The sequence below is a fragment of the Ipomoea nil genome, unplaced genomic scaffold (genome assembly GCF_001879475.1).
Source record: "Ipomoea nil cultivar Tokyo-kokei standard unplaced genomic scaffold, Asagao_1.1 scaffold1034, whole genome shotgun sequence".
Classification (NCBI taxonomy): domain Eukaryota; kingdom Viridiplantae; phylum Streptophyta; class Magnoliopsida; order Solanales; family Convolvulaceae; genus Ipomoea; species Ipomoea nil.
Window position 1 is genome coordinate 1877953 of NW_017617462.1, and position 18471 is coordinate 1896423.

At 33.8% G+C, this 18471-nt stretch overlaps 2 protein-coding genes and 1 long non-coding RNA gene across 5 annotated transcripts; 2 read left to right on the forward strand and 1 right to left on the reverse strand.

Moving 5' to 3' along the window:
• Positions 1-2834: 2834 nt before the first annotated feature.
• Positions 2835-6571, forward strand: LOC109180709 (isoamylase 3, chloroplastic-like). Of its 3 annotated transcripts, none has more exons than XM_019330417.1 (7): positions 2835-2954; positions 3747-3983; positions 4263-4367; positions 4449-4553; positions 4666-4800; positions 4903-4989; positions 6476-6571. In XM_019330417.1, the coding sequence occupies exons 1-7, from the start codon at positions 2850-2852 to the stop codon at positions 6560-6562; spliced, it is 861 nt and encodes a 286-aa protein (XP_019185962.1). In that variant the 5' UTR covers positions 2835-2849; the 3' UTR covers positions 6563-6571. The 3 variants fall into 3 exon arrangements, with proteins under 3 accessions (XP_019185962.1, XP_019185963.1, XP_019185964.1); XM_019330418.1 differs by lacking the exon at positions 6476-6571 and adding an exon at positions 5153-5206; XM_019330419.1 differs by lacking the exon at positions 6476-6571 and adding an exon at positions 5129-5171.
• LOC109180710 lies at positions 3090-9537 on the reverse strand. The gene is made up of 3 exons (XR_002054104.1): positions 9457-9537; positions 7206-7208; positions 3090-3103 (listed from the first exon to the last, which is right to left on the reverse strand). It is a non-coding gene; the product is annotated as an uncharacterized LOC109180710 (long non-coding RNA).
• A 973-nt stretch (positions 9538-10510) lies between these two features.
• LOC109180834 (25S rRNA (cytosine-C(5))-methyltransferase nop2-like) lies at positions 10511-16853 on the forward strand. Its single transcript, XM_019330559.1, has 16 exons — positions 10511-11012; positions 11089-11152; positions 11250-11383; positions 11529-11612; positions 11708-11782; positions 11874-11945; positions 12025-12098; positions 12380-12432; positions 12887-12996; positions 14155-14223; positions 14301-14375; positions 14952-15044; positions 15123-15202; positions 15278-15377; positions 15745-16100; positions 16315-16853. Exons 1-16 carry the CDS (start codon positions 10566-10568, stop codon positions 16400-16402), a joined length of 1974 nt encoding a protein of 657 aa, XP_019186104.1. The 5' UTR covers positions 10511-10565; the 3' UTR covers positions 16403-16853.
• Positions 16854-18471: the final 1618 nt, after the last annotated feature.

An 18471-nucleotide genomic window follows, 5' to 3' on the forward strand; every position in this document is an offset into this window, starting at 1 on the left:
GTTATGAAAGGTGAAGGTTCCACCAAGCACACTTATTCTCCAAAAAAGTCCTCAAGAAATCTTACCAATAAGCTCTTTCTCATTACATGGTGTATTTGAGTATTTTGGATTGGTTATTATTTTCATATTTTGAGTATTTTGGATTTTGTTTTTGATTCAAAATAATGTATAAGGACATGTACATCTTTATCGTGGAAGACAACTTCTTTGTTTAGACGACGGAAGACAATTTCTCACTACTAAGCACATACCACCCTTACTTTGACAGGGCTCTTATTTTTGAAGGTTTATAAATCACGACCAAGAACGTACATACCATGCTTGATAACATCAGTATTTTTTCCAAGGAGAAGTACTCGCCGGAATTTTGTTACCGCCCAGACACGAAAATGACTTGCACATGTTAAAACAGTTTAGATACTTATGGTATTATTGTTCTGTGCAGTTTTCTAAATTAATGGCATCAGACACTATATGCATTTGTATGTAAGTATTTCACATTTTAGAACTGCTTTAATAACTTTCACAGTGTACATAGCTTAGCTTAATACGATATATATATATATATATATATATATATATATATATATATATATATATATATATATATTTGCAAATACTAAAGCATACCATAAAATGAAATCAAACAATGCCTAGGATATTCACATCTGTCAAAGGTATGTTATACCTATATAGTTGGACCAACTAAGTTGGTAAATACCTGAATCTGCAAAGAAATTAAACAGCAGACAGTAATTTTTTTTTTTTTTTTGAGTTTTTGAACTTGAAGTTGTATTTAATTACTCCTGTTTAGCTTGTCTTAATTTTTTTTTTATTTTCTTTTGAATGTTGAATCTTGTATTTGTGTTGCAAAAACAATACTAACTAAACTATTTCTGCAAATGATGATCTTACAATCTGATTACACAGTTTTGTTGCTTACAATTAGGACTTTATGCTTATACAGATAATAAGTAAATAAATAACCAACAAATAAAGTATTATTTGACCAATAAGAGAATATTAAATTCTAAAAATAACTTTTTCAATACATATGATCAATACATCACAATCTCATACTAACACTCTACTGTGGAGAAAAACTACAACCTCATACTAAAGCCTGCTTTATATGTAATCAAAAAGTTAAAAATTATGGTGCAAAAAGTGTTGCACCATGATCACAATTATCTTTCACTACAACTACCTGCTAGTAATAGCAGCCTTAGTAGGTGTGACTCAAAAAAAGAGGATCATACAAATGTATTGATAGCAATTGAACTTGCTGCATTATGTCTGCCTTTTCCATGATTCTTCTCCTTTGTTTATTTCCACTCTTCCTAGTTTCTGTATTCATAAAAATATAGAGAAAATATTACGAAAATATATATATATATATATATATATATATATATATATATATAAACATACCTCTTGATCTTCTACATACTTCTTTACAGGATTTATATATGCAAACTGCAATGCGGACCCATATTGTTGTTCTTGTATTCATTGAAGATATGTTACCGCGAGAACATTAAAACTGTAGTGTGTATTTTGCAGGTTTTTCTATGTTTTTAGAAGCAATCTGATGTTGAAGTGTTTGTCTCCTATACAAAGAGATGTATTTATAAGTAGGTTTAGGAAGTGCTTGTATACCAATCGTCAATTTGTAGATTTACGATTACCTTGTTAAACCAATCGTTAATATTGGAAAGGCCAAGCAGCTAAGAGCATCCACACTAGTGGATAATAGGGGGTTAATGTCAGATGAATTATCTTGGGTGGGGTTAATAACAAATGTGGAGTGGAGTAATTTTACAAGATATTTATCCTGCAAATGTTAAGATAATGTCAGCAAAAAAGAAAAAGTAGAAAGAAGAAGTGAACAATGGCTGTGCGCGTTTGTGCACAGCCCATGCTACACGGGCGCGTGCAATGCACGCGCCGGTGTGGCGCGTCAGGCACGCTGTTTCTTTTCAATTTTTGTTATTTTTTTTTTTCTTTTTTGTTTTTCTCCCTTCCCACATTCTCTCTCCTAATCACTCTTACATTATCCCACAATTCTCTCCAACCATTGTGGATGCTCTAATTAAACATCACCATATTTAATAGATTTAATAGCCGATCATTAATTATTTTGGCTATGTAAACATTCCTAGAACTTCGGGATTCTCCTTCAAAACTGGACGGCAGAATTAATATTTTTAGGAGCCCAATGATATAAAAAATCTGATGTACGCATTTGATATCTATGATCTAAACACACCATTAGTTTAGGTGGGAATTTGTTTGGCTTCAGCATTTACTACTTCTTATCACTAGTACAGAATAGAGCAAAGAAATTCTACTTTTAACTACCCTTCTTTAAACAAGGGTAGTGTATTATTTTTAAAAAAGGGACGGTGGCATAATTGTAATTAAATGAATAAGAAACCGCTACCCTTTCTAAAAGAAGGGTAGTGGTTTAAAAAAAAAAAAAGACGGCAAGAGTTTCCGCTGCCCTTTCGCGTAGCAAAGGGCAGCGGAAACGATATTATAAAAAAAAAAAAAATAAAAAAATAAAAAAAAAAAAAACTTAAATTAGAAAAACCTAACCCTCGTACAACGCGTTCTCTCCTCTCACCGCTCACATCTCACACCCCTCACATCTCACACCGCTCACATCTCACATCCAAGCTAGGCTTCTGCAAATTGATCTCACACCCTCGATCACCGCATCTCCGGCGAGGACACGGCCTCGACCACCGTCTCATCGTCGATTCACCGCCCCACGCCCTCATCCGCCGTCTCCACCGCCACAGGGTCGCCTGCTTGAAATTATTGGAGATAATGTTTCTATTAATTACATGCATGTCTTTACAACACATGACAGTGTTGATGCTGGGACCATTGAATTGGCATTGGATCCAAGGATTAACCGAACTGAGGATATATGGCACATATGTGTTGAGGTAGTAATAGTCATTGCTCTAACATTGCCTTCTTGTGATTTTGAAAGTGAGTAAACAGCTTTTATACTTGCTTTCTGTGGCATGTTGGTAAGGTGATAATTTTCTCCAGGCTTCCATTACTTTCTTACAGCATGGTAATCATCTTTTGCCTATTTGAAATACATTTATTTATGTAGAAAAAAGAAGGGAACTAACGAAACAATGATATTGTGGTATGGCAATAAATAGAGTAACCATAAAAATTGCTACTAGTCTATTAATTAATAGTTATCCTGATTTTCATGGAGACAAGCCTGTGCAGTACCCTGGAGTTCAGATCTAACTCAGAAGTCCGAGTGCACATCTGTATAAAATATGTTCAGCATCAAAATATGACAAGAAGAAATGAGTAGGATAGTGAATTTATTGTTTTGATTAGCTGCTGTTGGCAATGCTTCTTTCAGATTTGTTTATATAGTAATTTAAACTAATTCTAACAAAGGGGAGCAGTTGTGAGTTTCCTCTTTGAAATTGAAGAAATCTCTTGGAGTCTTGGGACCAAGTAAATTCTGTTATCGCCATTTTCCATTTTCAACTACTGCATGAAATATCAACATACTGTTAACAGCTTACATAAAGAATATCTGAGTAAAGTTTTTAGATTTCTCTATCTTTGGAAATGGGGATATATTCTTCTCAGACATACCTCTTTTATGTTATTGCCATTATTTTAAAGTCACCTTGCTTGTTATTCTGTATCTTCAATTAATTATATATGTTTATAATGCATACTCTTAAGCTTTTGTCATGCAGGATCTGCCTCGTAGTGGAGTACAGTATGGCTATTGCATTGATGGTCCTCGGAGTTGGAATAAGGGACATCGATTTGACAGCAGAAATGTTCTAATAGATCCCTATGCAAAGCTAATTGAAGGTTGTCGACTTTTTGGAGATGTCAGCAATAGGATGTGCACATTTTATGGAACTTATGATTTTGATAGTTTGCCTTTTGACTGGGGTGACAACTACAAGCTTCCAAATATTCCTGAGGTAGATTAAAATGAGTTTCTTGAGTGCTCTACTTCCACTTGCTAGCCTGCAGATATGAAGATAACTTTAGTTTCCTGTCAAATTACTTAGCTTAACATTAGATATTTAAGCTTTGCAAGATGCCTGAAAATTTTATTTGTGTAGCATTACATGCTCATGCATACCATGGCATTTGATTCTTTTTTTACGTTATATACGTTCAGTTTAACAGCACTTACTGATTCTTCAGATGCCGTGCTACATCTCATTGTCCTGCAATTTTTTTTTTCCTGTTTGTAGAAAGATCTTGTAATATACGAGATGAATGTCCGTGCTTTTACAACCGGTGAATCAAGTGGCCTGGATCCAGACATAAGAGGGAGCTACCTTGGTGTGATTGAAAAGGTGATGACTGTGACCTTTTAGTTTCACATAATTCACCACAATTGTATTGAACACAGTATTGTTCATCATTGGCATGTGAAGATTCCACATCTTTTAGAGCTTGGTATCAACGCAGTTGAGTTACTGCCTATTTTTGAGTTTGATGAATTGGAATTTCAAAGGAGGCCAAATCCACGAGACCATATGGTAAGATTTGATTGACCACCCTTTTATCAATTAGTCTCTTCATTACCTGTCATGACTCATGAGTAACTCTGCTTCTGTGTGGTATAATGCATGGGAAATTTGTATTTTGAAGATAAACACATGGGGTTATTCAACAATGAATTTCTTTGCTCCTATGAGTCGCTATGCAACTGCTGGTGGGGGACCCATTAATGCTTCTAGGGAGTTCAAAGAAATGGTCAAGGTTTTGCATGATGCGGGAATAGAGGTGTATTATTTGCTCTTGAATTTCTGTGGGATATAGCTTGTTCTCTACAGTCAATGTGTATGCTGTGTTTTGTGATGCACTAACTTTTTCTCAACTTTATAGGTCATCTTAGATGTTGTCTACAACCATACAAATGAAGCTGGTGATGAGAATCCATACACAACATCATTTCGCGGCATTGACAACAAGGTGATGGCATAATCCAATGATATATCTAGGTTTTCATGGGATTAAATTACTGGTTCAGTTTTTCGTGCGTATGTTTCTTTCAATTCGTTTAGGAGGTTTAGAGGTATAATGTTATCTTTTATGACATTTTTATGCACAGCATTTTAGTAGGATACTTTTATAGGTATTTGGAACACTTTCAGAATTGCTTCAGACCATATAGATTATCAATACTGTCCAGAAAGTTATTGGTGACTCAATATTGGCACTAGATTGATAATGAAAAAGGGAAAACATTTCACATGTTTCTGCTATAAGCCTTTAGTTACAACTTACAATTGATGGTTACCAGACACTTGTAAAAAAAAAGAGATAATTAAGTATTATTATCTTATATTTGTTTGCATTGGTCATCCATGCCCATCAAATTCCAACGTGGAGTTAATTTAGTGCTCTTTTCACCTGTTATATTTACATCTATTCCTGCTTCTGCATCACCTAGAAGAAGAGGTCCTAACTCTTGCAGAAATTTGAAAAAGAAGAGAGCAAATGAACAAATTTCAGTTCAATTTGATGAGCGCAATAGGGCAATTGGACCATATTCGAAGAAGTTTGTGTCAATTACACCTTAGCTATCATTTGTTAGTTGCCTTCTTATGCTTCTTCTTCTGCTTAAAATGGTGAGCTTTGCCCAAATGGTTAGACATTAAATAAAAATGTCTAAGAGTAGTATTGCATATTAATTTATTTAAGTGCTTGATTTTTGAATTGTCAACAACAGTGTTTAAGAGTAGTATTGCATATTAATTTATTCTGCAAGTTGAAGGGAGGCCTTATTTTGTGGTGCTGGCTGGGAGGGATTGTGTATTGAAAGAAAAATGAGAGTGGGGTGTTGTGGAAATAAGAAGAAAGTTGAAAAAAGAAGAGAGAATGGGGAAGGTGAGGGTGATTTGCAGAGCTATATATGGGATCCTGGGGGCCTTGGGAAGCAATTGCAGGCTTCTTGTCCAGAATATGGAATAATATAGGTTGTGCAACTGTCATTTTTGCTTTCTATTATCCGTTGTGCTGTGTAAGAACTGTGAACTGAATTGGTGAAGGCAGTTTCAGCTGGTGTAACAGGTGGTCATAATCTGGCTTACCTCTTAAAGAGCTGAACTGTTTTATACCTGAGAGGGCAGTAGAGTTAAGAAGGTGCATGACTGTTTGCTTGTTTGCTTAGCTTATAATCCTTGCATATAGCATGCACATTGAGGTGGGGGTGCCCATCTATTTGAACTTAAGAAAGGGGAAAAGATTGAATTATTATTGTTCAAATTTAACTTTCTAATGTTGAATTATTATTATTGTTATTATTGTGATGCGATACATGTTTGATATTGTGACAAAATATTCAACTGTTGATAAATTAGATGAGGTAAGTGAATTTAAATAGAAGTATTTATAGTTCAATTATATTTTATTAATTAATATATTTAATAATTTGATTACTTAAATTATTTTGTAGGTATTTGAAAGCAATCCGTACTCTACCGATGAAATTGATGAGATTCGAGACTATTGGGCAAAGTACTTCTTGGAAGAGTGCATGTAATTAACTTGTTTTTTTTTTGCTAGTTGGTTAATTAAAAGTTTTTAGGTAATGCATGTGTTAACTATATATATATTACGATGTATTGTGAGAGTATTGTATGTGTTGAAAGTATTTGGATGGATTATGATAGTGTTGAAATTGTATTATTGATAATATTGTGTTAGGTTGATCGATGGGAGTATTGTTTTTATAATATTGTGTTGATATATATTTAATTTGTGAATATAAATTTTTATAGGATTTTAAAAAAAAAAATTAGGAATTTTAAAAATAATAAATTATTTTTAAAATAAAAAAACAAATCCGCTACCCTTTCTATGAAGAAAGAGTAGCGAATGAAGTAGTAACATAAGCACTAATCCGCTACCCTTCTATCAGAAGAAGGGCAGCGGATATTCTAGTAATCCGCTACCACTCAACAAGGGACGCGGAAACATATAGGGTTTCCGCGACCCTCGTATACGCTACCCTTGTACAAGGGTAGCAGATAGCCCTGTACAAGGGTAGCGGATTTACAAATCTGTACTAGTGTATGGCTATTTTATAATAGAGATGATTGGAGCGACTTAGGAGTTTAAGGGTTCATCGTATATTTTTTTTTTATTAATCTTCTACAACTTCAATCCAAAATGACAATTACAACTTTCTTTTGGTTTTGGAATTTGATGTTAGGTGTGATACGGTAGATATCCAATAAAACTCAGAATTATTGACTCAATCCTATTGTAAATTTCTTAGCAACTTTGCTTGCTTTAATAAAAGGCGAAATTCTTTGACTACAAGGTCTTTGGTATGTTTTTCTTTTATTATTATAACTAGTTTTTCTACGCGCTTTGCGCGAATAAGATAATGCCCAATACTTATTTTTAAATAAGTATTTCAAAGTATACCAATGCAATATTATATAGGAGATGTTCATGCATAGGTAAATAAATATTAAATTTGTTTATTTAAATCGGTAATTTAAAGTATATAAATGCAAGATAATATATGAGAGATTGATTATATATAACTGTCACAAAAATAAATGTTTGCAACTTTATAATAACGTTAATCTAGGTACTAAGTCTAAAAGCGATAATCTAAATAAATACTATTTTTGGTTTAAATTTTTCTAATTCTCTTTTAGGTTAGCATTGTTATTGTTTTCATCTTCCGTGCATGTTTTTTTTTTTTTTTTTTTTTTTGTTATTGATAGTGTGTCATGTGCAATTGAGTTATTGGTAGTATCATAGAGGGATTCATCATACAATTGCTCTCAATAGATGATGATAATAAATAATTCAAAATATAAAGTTACAATAGATATTATTATAATAATATAGTAAAAATTAACTTACAAATTTCTTTAGAAGTTTTCATGCATTGATAAAAGCATAATTGAAATATTAAGTTTTGTTCTCAATAATCAAAAGAAGATTAATTAAACGAAAAAAAAAAACTGAACTTAAATTTATTTTTTTTTAATGAAAGAAAATCAAATGATTATCAAAGTTCCTGATTTATAATCATTGAATGCTATGTATTTAGTCGGACTAATTATTTGACCAAAGTTTATGTTAAATTTTATATTTTATATTTTAATACATTTTAACATATTTGTAGTATATGTTTAACAATTATGCTAACTCTAATTGGAATGAGGTTCGAACCTAAGACATTTCTTATAGAAATTAATGAATAAGTTAAGAATAATAAATAGTTAACGGAATATTTCATTAATAAAGTTTATACTAACAGAATTTAATGTTATTTAAGGAAAAAATAATATAATAAAGGGTAAATAAGGAAAATTATTAAAAATACTAAAATCAAAATACTATGAACCATTCATTTTAAGAAACAAATAGTATCGATATTTTTTTTTAATTCCAGTTAAGGGCCTAACATTATTGGCTCTTATTAAAATTGTAGATTGTAGAAATGTTAAAACAATAATTAATACACACACACACACACACACACACACACACACATATATATATATATATATAAACTAAAATTTTGGTCGTGCTAGTAAAATACTAATTAGTTAAAGAGTTCTACTATGTACTCTTAAATTCTACTTCATCACTTTTATTGACAAATTATTGTACGGACCATGGTCCACATAATTTGAGTGGACCATGAATATAGGGTACATTTTTAATATACTAAATGTACATTATTTATGTACTAAAGGTACATTATTTGATCGTATATATAAAATAGGGTGAATCAACGATTTGGTCCCTCACTTATTCGCGACTTGTCAATGTTGCCCCTGAATCACGTATTCATCAATTTAGTCCCCGAAAATAATTATTTTTCGTCAAATAAGTCCCTCAGGCCGTTTTCCGTCATGTCTCAGGCGAGACCTCCGATTTGCCCTGGGCATTTTGGTCTTTTCACGCCTTCTTCTTCATTAACTCTGACCAAACTTCGCCGGAGAAGCTCAAGTTCGCCGGAAAACTCTATTGCCGGTTTGCTGCTTCGCCGGGAGGGATCAACTGCCAGGGGCGGAGGTCGCTGCTCCGATCTGCTGCTTCCGCCTCTTCGTGATTCCACCAGAGAGAGGGAGGGGAGATGTAGGTCCATGGACCTTGTCTCGCCGTCGGATGTTGTTGTTGCTCAGCTTTTACCGAGAGAGAAGAGATCGAGACGGAGCTAGCCGCCGCCTGTCGCCGCGATCTGCCGGGGGATCGCCGGCGCACCCCCAACGCATCGTTGGATTACAAAGCTCCAATGAATGCCGGAAATCACAATGCATAAACATCATTCTCCAGCAGCAGAGTAGAAGATATTTATTCCCTTATTTAGCTTACTCTTTTCAAAATCACTAAATGCAACATAAGCATATACAAATTTAGCATCGGAGTCATATGCATTGAGAGAGAGAGAGAGAGATAGAGAACCTCGTGAAGTTGATCCATGTCGGATTCCATTTTCTGTTTCGGCGCCTCTTCATTTCCACCCGAAGAAGACGACGATATTGATGTGGCAGGGCTCCCATAATCTTCTTTTGCTTTCTCGTCCTTTACACTACTGTGACTAAGATTTTGTTCCTCTTTCTTCCCTTCTGCCTCATTGATCTCGTTAAGTTCGGTATCGCTAGCAGTCTCGTAACCATCGGAACCATATCCAGATGCCGCCGGCGCAGCCGCAGAGGACGAACCAACGCCTGTCGATGCTTCAGCTGCCTTGACTGGTGGCGGTTTTGGCTTTGACGTTTCGTCAGAGGATGGCACGGCTTCGATCAACACCATTGCTGCGTTGCTTTTTCTCTGTTTGATTGTCTTCCCCTGGAGTAGACCGGGGCGTAAAAATGTTGTAGTGTTGCTTTGATTTGCTTGCGATTCTGGAAAGCTCTGAAATCGGAGGTGAAGCTGACGTCGGCGGAAGAGATGAAGTTCCCTCCGGCGAGCTTGAGCTTCTCCGGCGAAGTTTGGTCAGAGTTAATGAAGAAGAAGGCGTGAAAAGACCAAAATGCCCAGGGCAAATCGGAGGTCTCGCCTGAGACATGACGGAAAACGGCCTGAGGGACTTATTTGACGAAAAACAATTATTTTCGGGGACTAAATTGATGAATACGTGATTCAGGGGCAACATTGACAAGTCGCGAATAAGTGAGGGACCAAATCGTTGATTCACCCTATAAAATAATGTACTTTTAATATACAAATAATGTACATTTAGTATATTAAAAAAATATATTTTTTTATTTATGATTCACACAATTGTGTGGATCATGGCCCATGCAATAGTGATTGCTTTTATTTCTTGAGCAAACATGATATTTTCACTATATAGATCACAGGACAAATATTTACATCATGAATTTATGAAAGGGAATATAAATTGGAAGTAAAAAGTGTATATAGTATTTTCCTTACTTAAAAACCTCTAGCCATTTTTTTTTCCCTGAAGAAACCCTACCAAGAACCATTTGGTTGGATGCCCTAAATAATTTGCTATTCTAAGAAAAACCCTAAACCCTACGCGATTATTGTTTTTGCGAGTTTCAATGGCTGCTCCGAAGCTTAGCAAGGGAAGGAGTAGGGGATTTCAGAAATCTCACCTGAAGAAGAAGGACAAAGCTGGCTTGTTGGAAAAAGTGGAAAAAGAGAATCTCCTAAGTGATGCTACTGAAATAACTGATGAAGAGCTCGAAGACGAGCATGAAACATCCGAAGAAGAAGAAGAGCTGGGAGGTGAATCTGGTTCTGATATGTCTTCTGATGGAGATGATGCTATGGCGGATGATATTCTCGGAGGGAGCGATGATGATGAAGGTTATGATGATGCTGTGGAGGAGGATTCTGATGAAGGCTCGGATTCTGACGTTTCTGATATTGAGAAGAAGGCAAAGATTATTGACAAGGAAAGAGAAAGGGTAGAGGAGGAAGGAGAAGCGGAATTGCAGCTCAATATCAGAGAAGAAGCTGATGAATTCAGGTTGCCTACCAGTGAGGTATATTTCGCTTTTACTTAGTATTTTAGTACACATTTAGAGGCTCAATACTTAATATGGCTTTTATAACACTTAGGAACTTGAAGAAGAAACACAGAGGCCCCCTGATCTCTCTAATCTCCAGAGGAGGATAAAAGAGGGTGAGTTCTATGATTAATATTCATTATTAGCAGATTTTTATTTTTCGGCACTAAAGTTAATTACTCCTTTTTCTCTATTTGGATATTATAATATCAGTTGTACGGGTGCTTTCAAATTTCAAGTCATTGAGGCAAGAAGGAGTCACACGCAATGATTATGTTGACCAACTTAAGAGGGATTTAGCTTCATACTATGGGTACAATGATTTCCTGATTGAGACTTTAGTTGAGGTGATTTGCCAACTTCTAAATTGCTATCTTTGTGTGTGTGTGTGTTTTTTTTTTTTTTTTTTTTTTTTTTTTTTTTTTTTTTTTGGTTCTTTCGGAAGCTGGATTTGTATGCAATTTGATTATTTCTTTATAATCTCAATTATAGATGTTCCCTGTTGTTGAACTTATGGAACTTATTGAAGCCTTTGAAAAGCCTCGACCAATGTGTCTTCGAACAAACACTTTGAAGGTGAGTTTCCTCTCACAGCTTTACTTTTTGAGTAATCTGTTCCTAGTTTGACATGTACATGTATTAATTGTGTGTAATCATTGAGTTAAATTTAGACTCGTAGACGGGATTTGGCTGGTGTCCTGTTGAACAGGGGTGTCAATTTAGATCCGCTAAGCAAATGGTCAAAGGTGAGACTTGCTCTAAAATTGTAAATATATTTGACTAATCATATTGTTATATTTCAAATTTGTGATTTGCCACTACTTGAAATCTCTCTAGGTTGGATTGGTTGTATATGACTCACAAGTACCAATTGGTGCAACTCCTGAGTATATGGCTGGTCATTACATGGTATGCTCAGTCAACTTTAGCCTAATTCTTTTCAATTATTAATTTGATTGTTCGTCATCAATATATTGCACATTAACAGCTTCAAGGTGCAAGTTCATTTTTGCCTGTGATGGCTCTTGCTCCTCAGGAAAAAGAACGCATAGTAGACATGGCGTAAGTAACAGCAACTCCTTTTTACTTGTATACCTGTTGCCTTTGGCTAATTTACTGTATCATGACTATGCTATTCTAAAAATTATGCTAATAGTTAGAATGTGAAAATAGTAAATCTACTAGTTGGACGATAGTTAACACTGAGTATCTGGTGGTCTTCCTCCTTTTATTTATTGACTTTGTGGTTTTCTTCAAAAATCTTATGCAGTCACGGTTATAAATCCATTACCTTGTTTACACCTCTTGCATCATTCTAACTTAATAGTTTGTATGCATTGCAGTGCTGCTCCTGGTGGCAAAACTACTTATGTTGCTGCTCTTATGAAAAACAGTGGTATGTATTGACTAATTGATTAATGAATGTTCTATGCCACTAGATGTGTATTTTGCAATTCTTTTGAGGAATTACTCCTTTTCATCTTATGGATCATAATATAAGCACTTCACAGCACATCATCGTTTGAGTTAATTGCAATGTTTTCTCCTTTCTCCTGATACCAAGATTAGCTAAGAAATAAGAGATTACTTCTCCTTTTTTTTTTTTTTTTTTTTTTTTTTTTTTTTTTTTTTTTTTTGTCTTGGTTGCTTTCCTAACTTTCAATATATTTTCAAAACAAGCACTTGATTATGTCTTATTCGAAATCTTTTACAGAAATCCTTGCTTTGCTGTTTGTAAACTTTTCTTGTTTAAAATTATGTTGGCATTATGCCAAGACTGTTAATTGCACATTATTGTGAATAATATTTGTTGCTTTCTTGCATGTGCTCCCCCCTCTCTCCGTAACTAGGTATTGTTTATGCAAATGAGATGAAGGAGTCAAGACTTAAATCACTTGCTGCTAATTTACAGCGCATGGGAGTAACAAATACCATTGTTTGCAACTATGATGGTAGAGAGGTCAGAAGCTTGCCTTTCTATAATTGTTTTTCCAACTCTTATACAGTTCAGGATTTTTTTCCTCCATTTTTTTTTATTTATCATCTGAATGATTTCCCCCCTTGTCTGCATCATGAATATGCTAAAATTAACAAAGAAGTACTAGTACCTTTTTCTCTCTTCACCTTCCACACAATGGAAAAAGCCTCCATATATCAAATTCATACATTCAAGGAAGTTAATTTGATATCCTGTGAAGCTTATGCATCTTGCAGTCTCCTAAAAAGGTTCATAATTTTTATGAACTGGGTCACTAGGTGATCTTTGTTTTGTTCATGGCATGTGGAAAGTATTCATAGCTGATCACAAGCCATGTATACTTGTTTACTACTAAGGGTGTGTTTGGTTGACAGGTTTAGCTCTAAGGAATGGGTATCAAAGTGATTGGTATCGTTTGGTTGATAGGTTTTTAGAACACTACTATCAATGGGTTTCAAATAGATCCTTAATTGAAAAACCCATACCCAAATAAAATAAGGGTATCATCCCCTTTCATTCCCTTATTCCTTCTCATCCCCTTTGATTAGTGCTTTTAGATTTTTGTTTTTATTTTTTTGTTCATATTGGTGTTTTGGATATCTTTATATTAGAATCAATTGCCTTGATTTTGTGTTCTTGTATTTTTAAAATCTTTATTCCCATTATAGGATCATACATACCCAAACAACATTATTGATAATCATTCTCATTCCACCCTACTACCAAATATGCAAAATACTTTCACTAAAACCCATTACCATTACCAAGTATTTGATACCCATTCCGATTCCGATTCCCATGTGCGAACCAAACACACCCTAAATCTATAAGGGTTTATTCAGATTCAAAGATGTGCTTTGGTTTTCTAGTATCAAGAATTACTATGGGTTTTAGTCCTAGGGTAACTTTGATACTCTTTTGTATGCTTTAGAGTTTAGATGTATTCTGTTTTGCTTTTAATAAAATTTTACCTATCACAAAAATAGTTTGCAAACAAATACTCTATAATGTGTTTGATATGTTTGATGCTCTATTGCTGTGTTGCATTTAGTAGTTAGTATTTCTTCTTCTGTGCACTTGATAGTAATTCTTTTCAATAGTCTAAACTCCATTTCTTTTCCCTATGTGAAATTATTGCAGCTGCCCAAAGTTTTAGGTCAAAACTCAGTTGATAGGGTGTTGTTGGATGCTCCTTGCAGTGGCACTGGGGTATGATTTAGAGTTAGTGGCTCCTCTTTTCTAGATTCTATTAATCTTTGACTAGACAATTTCTATCTATGATGCAGGTCATATCTAAGGATGAGTCTGTGAAGACTTCTAAAACTGCTGATGACATTCAGAATTGTGCCCGCTTGCAGAAGGTATAGATCTGTTTCTATGGCGAGGCATTTTAGATGTATATTTGGATCATTTTCTATCGGTAGTAGTTGCAATGTTATACATGCTTTGATTGAAGTTATCCTAGAAAGATCCACAAGCAAGAATTTTGTTGGTTATTTTGCATCCAAAGTGGTTGCATTATGATTTGTGCTTTAGAAGGATATTCTTCTAACATTCATATTCAATACTCAATAGCTTGTTCTTGGAGTTATCGTGAAACCAGTTTGAAAGTATTTATAAAGAGATTGCTGCTTCTTAATGACCTTGGACAATATAACACCCATTTAACTTCTTGCTTGTATGTATATATTCATCAGCTGTTCAATATCTTATAAACTAAGATTGGGCTAGGGTCACTCAATTGGGCCAAACCACACTAAAAGATTGAATCCAACCAATTAGCTAGTCTAACCCATGGCCTTATAAACCATATATCCTCTCTTATTTTATCAATGTGAGACTCTTAACACAATCCATTCAAATATAAATAGCATTTTGCTTTTTATCTTAATGTTTTAGCCTTCCAGAACTATTTTAATTTGTTATTATGTCTGCAGGAATTAATCCTTGCTGCAATTGATATGGTGGATGCTAATTCAAAATCAGGAGGATATGTCGTCTATTCAACATGCTCCATTATGGTTGATGAGGTTTGTGGTGTATGCCAAAAGATAATCCTTAAGAAGTCTATGCTGTTAACTCATTCTTCACAAATTTGCAATTTGCAGAATGAAGCAGTTATAGACTATGCTCTGAAGAAGAGAGATGTGAAACTTGTCCTGTGTGGAATTGATTTTGGCCGTCCAGGGTATAACTGCTCTCTACTTATGTGTTTACTCAATAGTTTACTTCTGTAGCTGATGAAGCTTGTTTTATATTCCAGGTTTATTCGGTTTAGACAACACCGCTTCCACACATCTTTAGAGAAGACACGCCGATTCTATCCTCATGTCAACAACATGGATGGGTTTTTTGTTGCAAAGGTGGGCCTTGTGAAATTATATACTATATACTTGCACAAATTAGGATTAGGGAAACATATTACTCCATATTTTTCCAAAAAAATTAAAAATATAATATATTTGAGTGCAAACACTTCCATTTCCTACTTGTACTTGAATCCTATATGTTACTAATGGAAAACCCTTTTTCTTGTCGTTTTATTACTGCTTTTGTGCACCCAAGTGCAATTTTCTGCTTTTTGGATCTTAAACTCGTTTATTTATTGTGTTTTTGACAATAATCAAATCCTTGAGAAGAACCTTTCCTTGGAAATTTCTGTCTGAAAAGGCGGGTAGAATGTGTATGAATATTATTCCAACTAAGTTGTGCTTTTGTTTCCTTGTGCAGTTGAAGAAAATGAGTAATTCCAAGCGAACTCAGACACCCGGTGAAGCATCAGAAGAAACAGAAGGTAACGAGTTGATTGACAACAGCAAGCAGGATGCCAAAGGGGGCACTGAGAAACTCTTGGATAAAGAGGGTGATGGAAAAATGAAGTATAGTTCCACCGCAGAAGTAAAAGTAAAAGGCCAAAACACTACGAAAAAGAGGAAGAGACATGATCAGAAACATTCACCGAAAAACTTTGATGGAAAAGAAAATGGAAAATTAAAAGCCACTTCAACTCTTAACAGGAAAGAAGAAAATCAAATGGCTAAAAAAAGGAGGAAGCCTCCATCGAGAGAGGAAATTACGAAATCGAGGTAGGTTTAATTTCATGCATGAATTAATGTGTTTTGACATGAAATGAATGGCCAATTATATACTACTCATCACTGCGAAACTGTTTTATAATCAATGACATATTTCATATGGATCATGGAGGTTGCAATCAGCATCATCTGTGTCTAGTTGAGAATGGAATGGCTAGTGGATTCCTGTTCAGAGTATTTCTTACAACTGTTGAGCTTTGTGCAGGGAAGAGAAGAGGCAAGCTCAGAGAGAGGCAAAGAGAAAAGCCGCCACAGAAAGGAAAGCTAAAAACAGCAAAGGAAGCAAAGCTTGAAATGATTTGATAGCAACACTGAGTCTGACGCGAGGAAGGATAACAAAGTCTAGTTGGTAGGATGTTGTGGATTAATCGTGTATTCAAAAGCATTATTTGTTATCTTTTAGCCAACATGGGGCAAGTTGGGGATTGGGGAACTACTTTCTTAGAAGATTCCCCGGTTGATTTGGTTTGGTATCTCTTCTGCTGGCAGACGCGGCTACTCGGTAACCCGAGGATTTGCCTCTCGTTCTTCACCCAAAAAAAAGAAGCATTATTTGTTAGATGTGCTACTGGCTGCCGGTAATAGGTTAGTTTTAAGTTATTTAAAATTCCAAATTCTGTTGGTGGCCAATGCAATTGAGAAGCGCAAGTTATTTTGTGGACCCGGGTGGACTCGGATTTAAATATTCACAATTTATCTTTTAAAAATTTATAATTTGTATACTAGGAACACACAATGTCAACAAACTCAACATATATGTAATTGATTATCTTGTTTTGTGTAAAAAAGTTTATTTCAAATATTGCAATTATACAATATTAATAGATTAGAATTTGATGACTTTATATTGTATTCACAAATTCTCTTCTACAATTGTTATGTGTTTTGACTTAGAAACACAATTTATATTCTAAAAAGTTCACAATTCTAATATTAAAAGTATACAATTTATATGTCGTTTAGGATTAGGTTTTACCTTGCAAGGTGGACCTAAAAGTGACTTATTTATCTGTCTATGCCTTTATGGTATAATAACTCATTGAGGAGAAGCAACAATACATTTCTTAAAATCATGCCATTGAACTTAAAAGTGACTTATTTATCCATTCGTTCTTGACATAGTGGTTGTTGGATTAAAAAAATATATTTTTAAATTTTATTTTAATAATTTTAAATTAACAATTAAAGAACTCACCCCTTCCTCCTGTCTCTTTTCTCTTTTTCTTTTTTTTTTTTAAATTTAATTTCTTATTTAGAATTATTAAATTAAAATTTTAAAAAATATTTTTAATATGGTAATCGCTACTTTAGTAATTAATGGGTGAATTTGTCATTTTTGTTTGATGGTATGATTTTGTGTAGTTCAAGAATTTAATTGTATTTTTTTGTTTTTTAATTTGAAGGCCTAGTTGTGATTCTGTGTATAGTTCAGTGACGACCATAATTTTTTTTATTTTTAATTTTTTTAAAAAACAAAATGTATATCTAGGAGACATGGTGTAATGTAGTCTTGAATTTGTCAAACGAAAATGACAGTAATTCTTAACCTAAAAATTTACTTGATGTAACACATTATAATAATTTATTAACAAGCCAAACAATTTCAAGTAACATATCCAATCAAATGCTTTGTATTCATTATCGAAATATACTTACAACATGTTTGGTTTATGGAATAAGTCGGTAATAGAATACCATTTCTAGGAATAAATTTATGGCATGTTTGGTTCATGGAATAAATTTATTCTAGTATTTTTTCTTGAGAATATCATTCCTAGGAATGAGCTATTCCCTTTGCAGGTGGAAATAACTATTCCTAGGAGGGCCTTAGTATTTACTATTCCCACACTCTTGGGAATAACTTGTATTACAATACCAAAAATACACTTTACATACATGCTTATATATATATATATATATATATATATATATGCATGTATGTATGTATGTATGTATGTATGTATGGGGGGATCCAGAAACTTTGTCCAGTGGGGGCGAAACACATTAAAATAAAAGAGATAGTTTGATAAAAATGAAACACTTAAAAGTATAGTCATAAATATTGTTGGATATGTGCGAAAAATAAAACACAACAAAACTTTATAAAAATATTCATAACAAAATATGAATCATAATTAATTTGATAAAATAATTCGAATAAAAAACACATTATAGATTATACATCTCATTATTAATATAAAAGAAGGATATATATGTGTGTGTGTAAATCTCACCATTAATTTTTAAAAGTCATAAAGAAATGGTGTGTGTGTGTTGAAATTACATATCTCATTATTAATATAAAAGAATGATATATATATATATATATATATATATATATATATATATATATATATATATA

What these genes read in the sequence shown, in the direction of transcription:
- LOC109180709 (XM_019330417.1), top strand. Translation starts at nt 2,850, where the DNA reads ATGCATGTCTTTACAACACATGACAGTGTTGATGCTGGGACCATTGAA. An exon ending in AGCTTCCAAATATTCCTGAG is followed by an intron (nt 3,984 to 4,262) that starts GTAGATTAAAAT and finishes TCCTGTTTGTAG; the next exon opens with AAAGATCTTGTAATATACGA. An exon ending in TGCATGATGCGGGAATAGAG is followed by an intron (nt 4,801 to 4,902) that starts GTGTATTATTTG and finishes TCAACTTTATAG; the next exon opens with GTCATCTTAGATGTTGTCTA.
- LOC109180834 (XM_019330559.1), top strand. Translation starts at nt 10,566, where the DNA reads ATGGCTGCTCCGAAGCTTAGCAAGGGAAGGAGTAGGGGATTTCAGAAA. An exon ending in GAACGCATAGTAGACATGGC is followed by an intron (nt 12,099 to 12,379) that starts GTAAGTAACAGC and finishes TATGCATTGCAG; the next exon opens with TGCTGCTCCTGGTGGCAAAA. An exon ending in CTCCTTGCAGTGGCACTGGG is followed by an intron (nt 14,224 to 14,300) that starts GTATGATTTAGA and finishes TCTATGATGCAG; the next exon opens with GTCATATCTAAGGATGAGTC.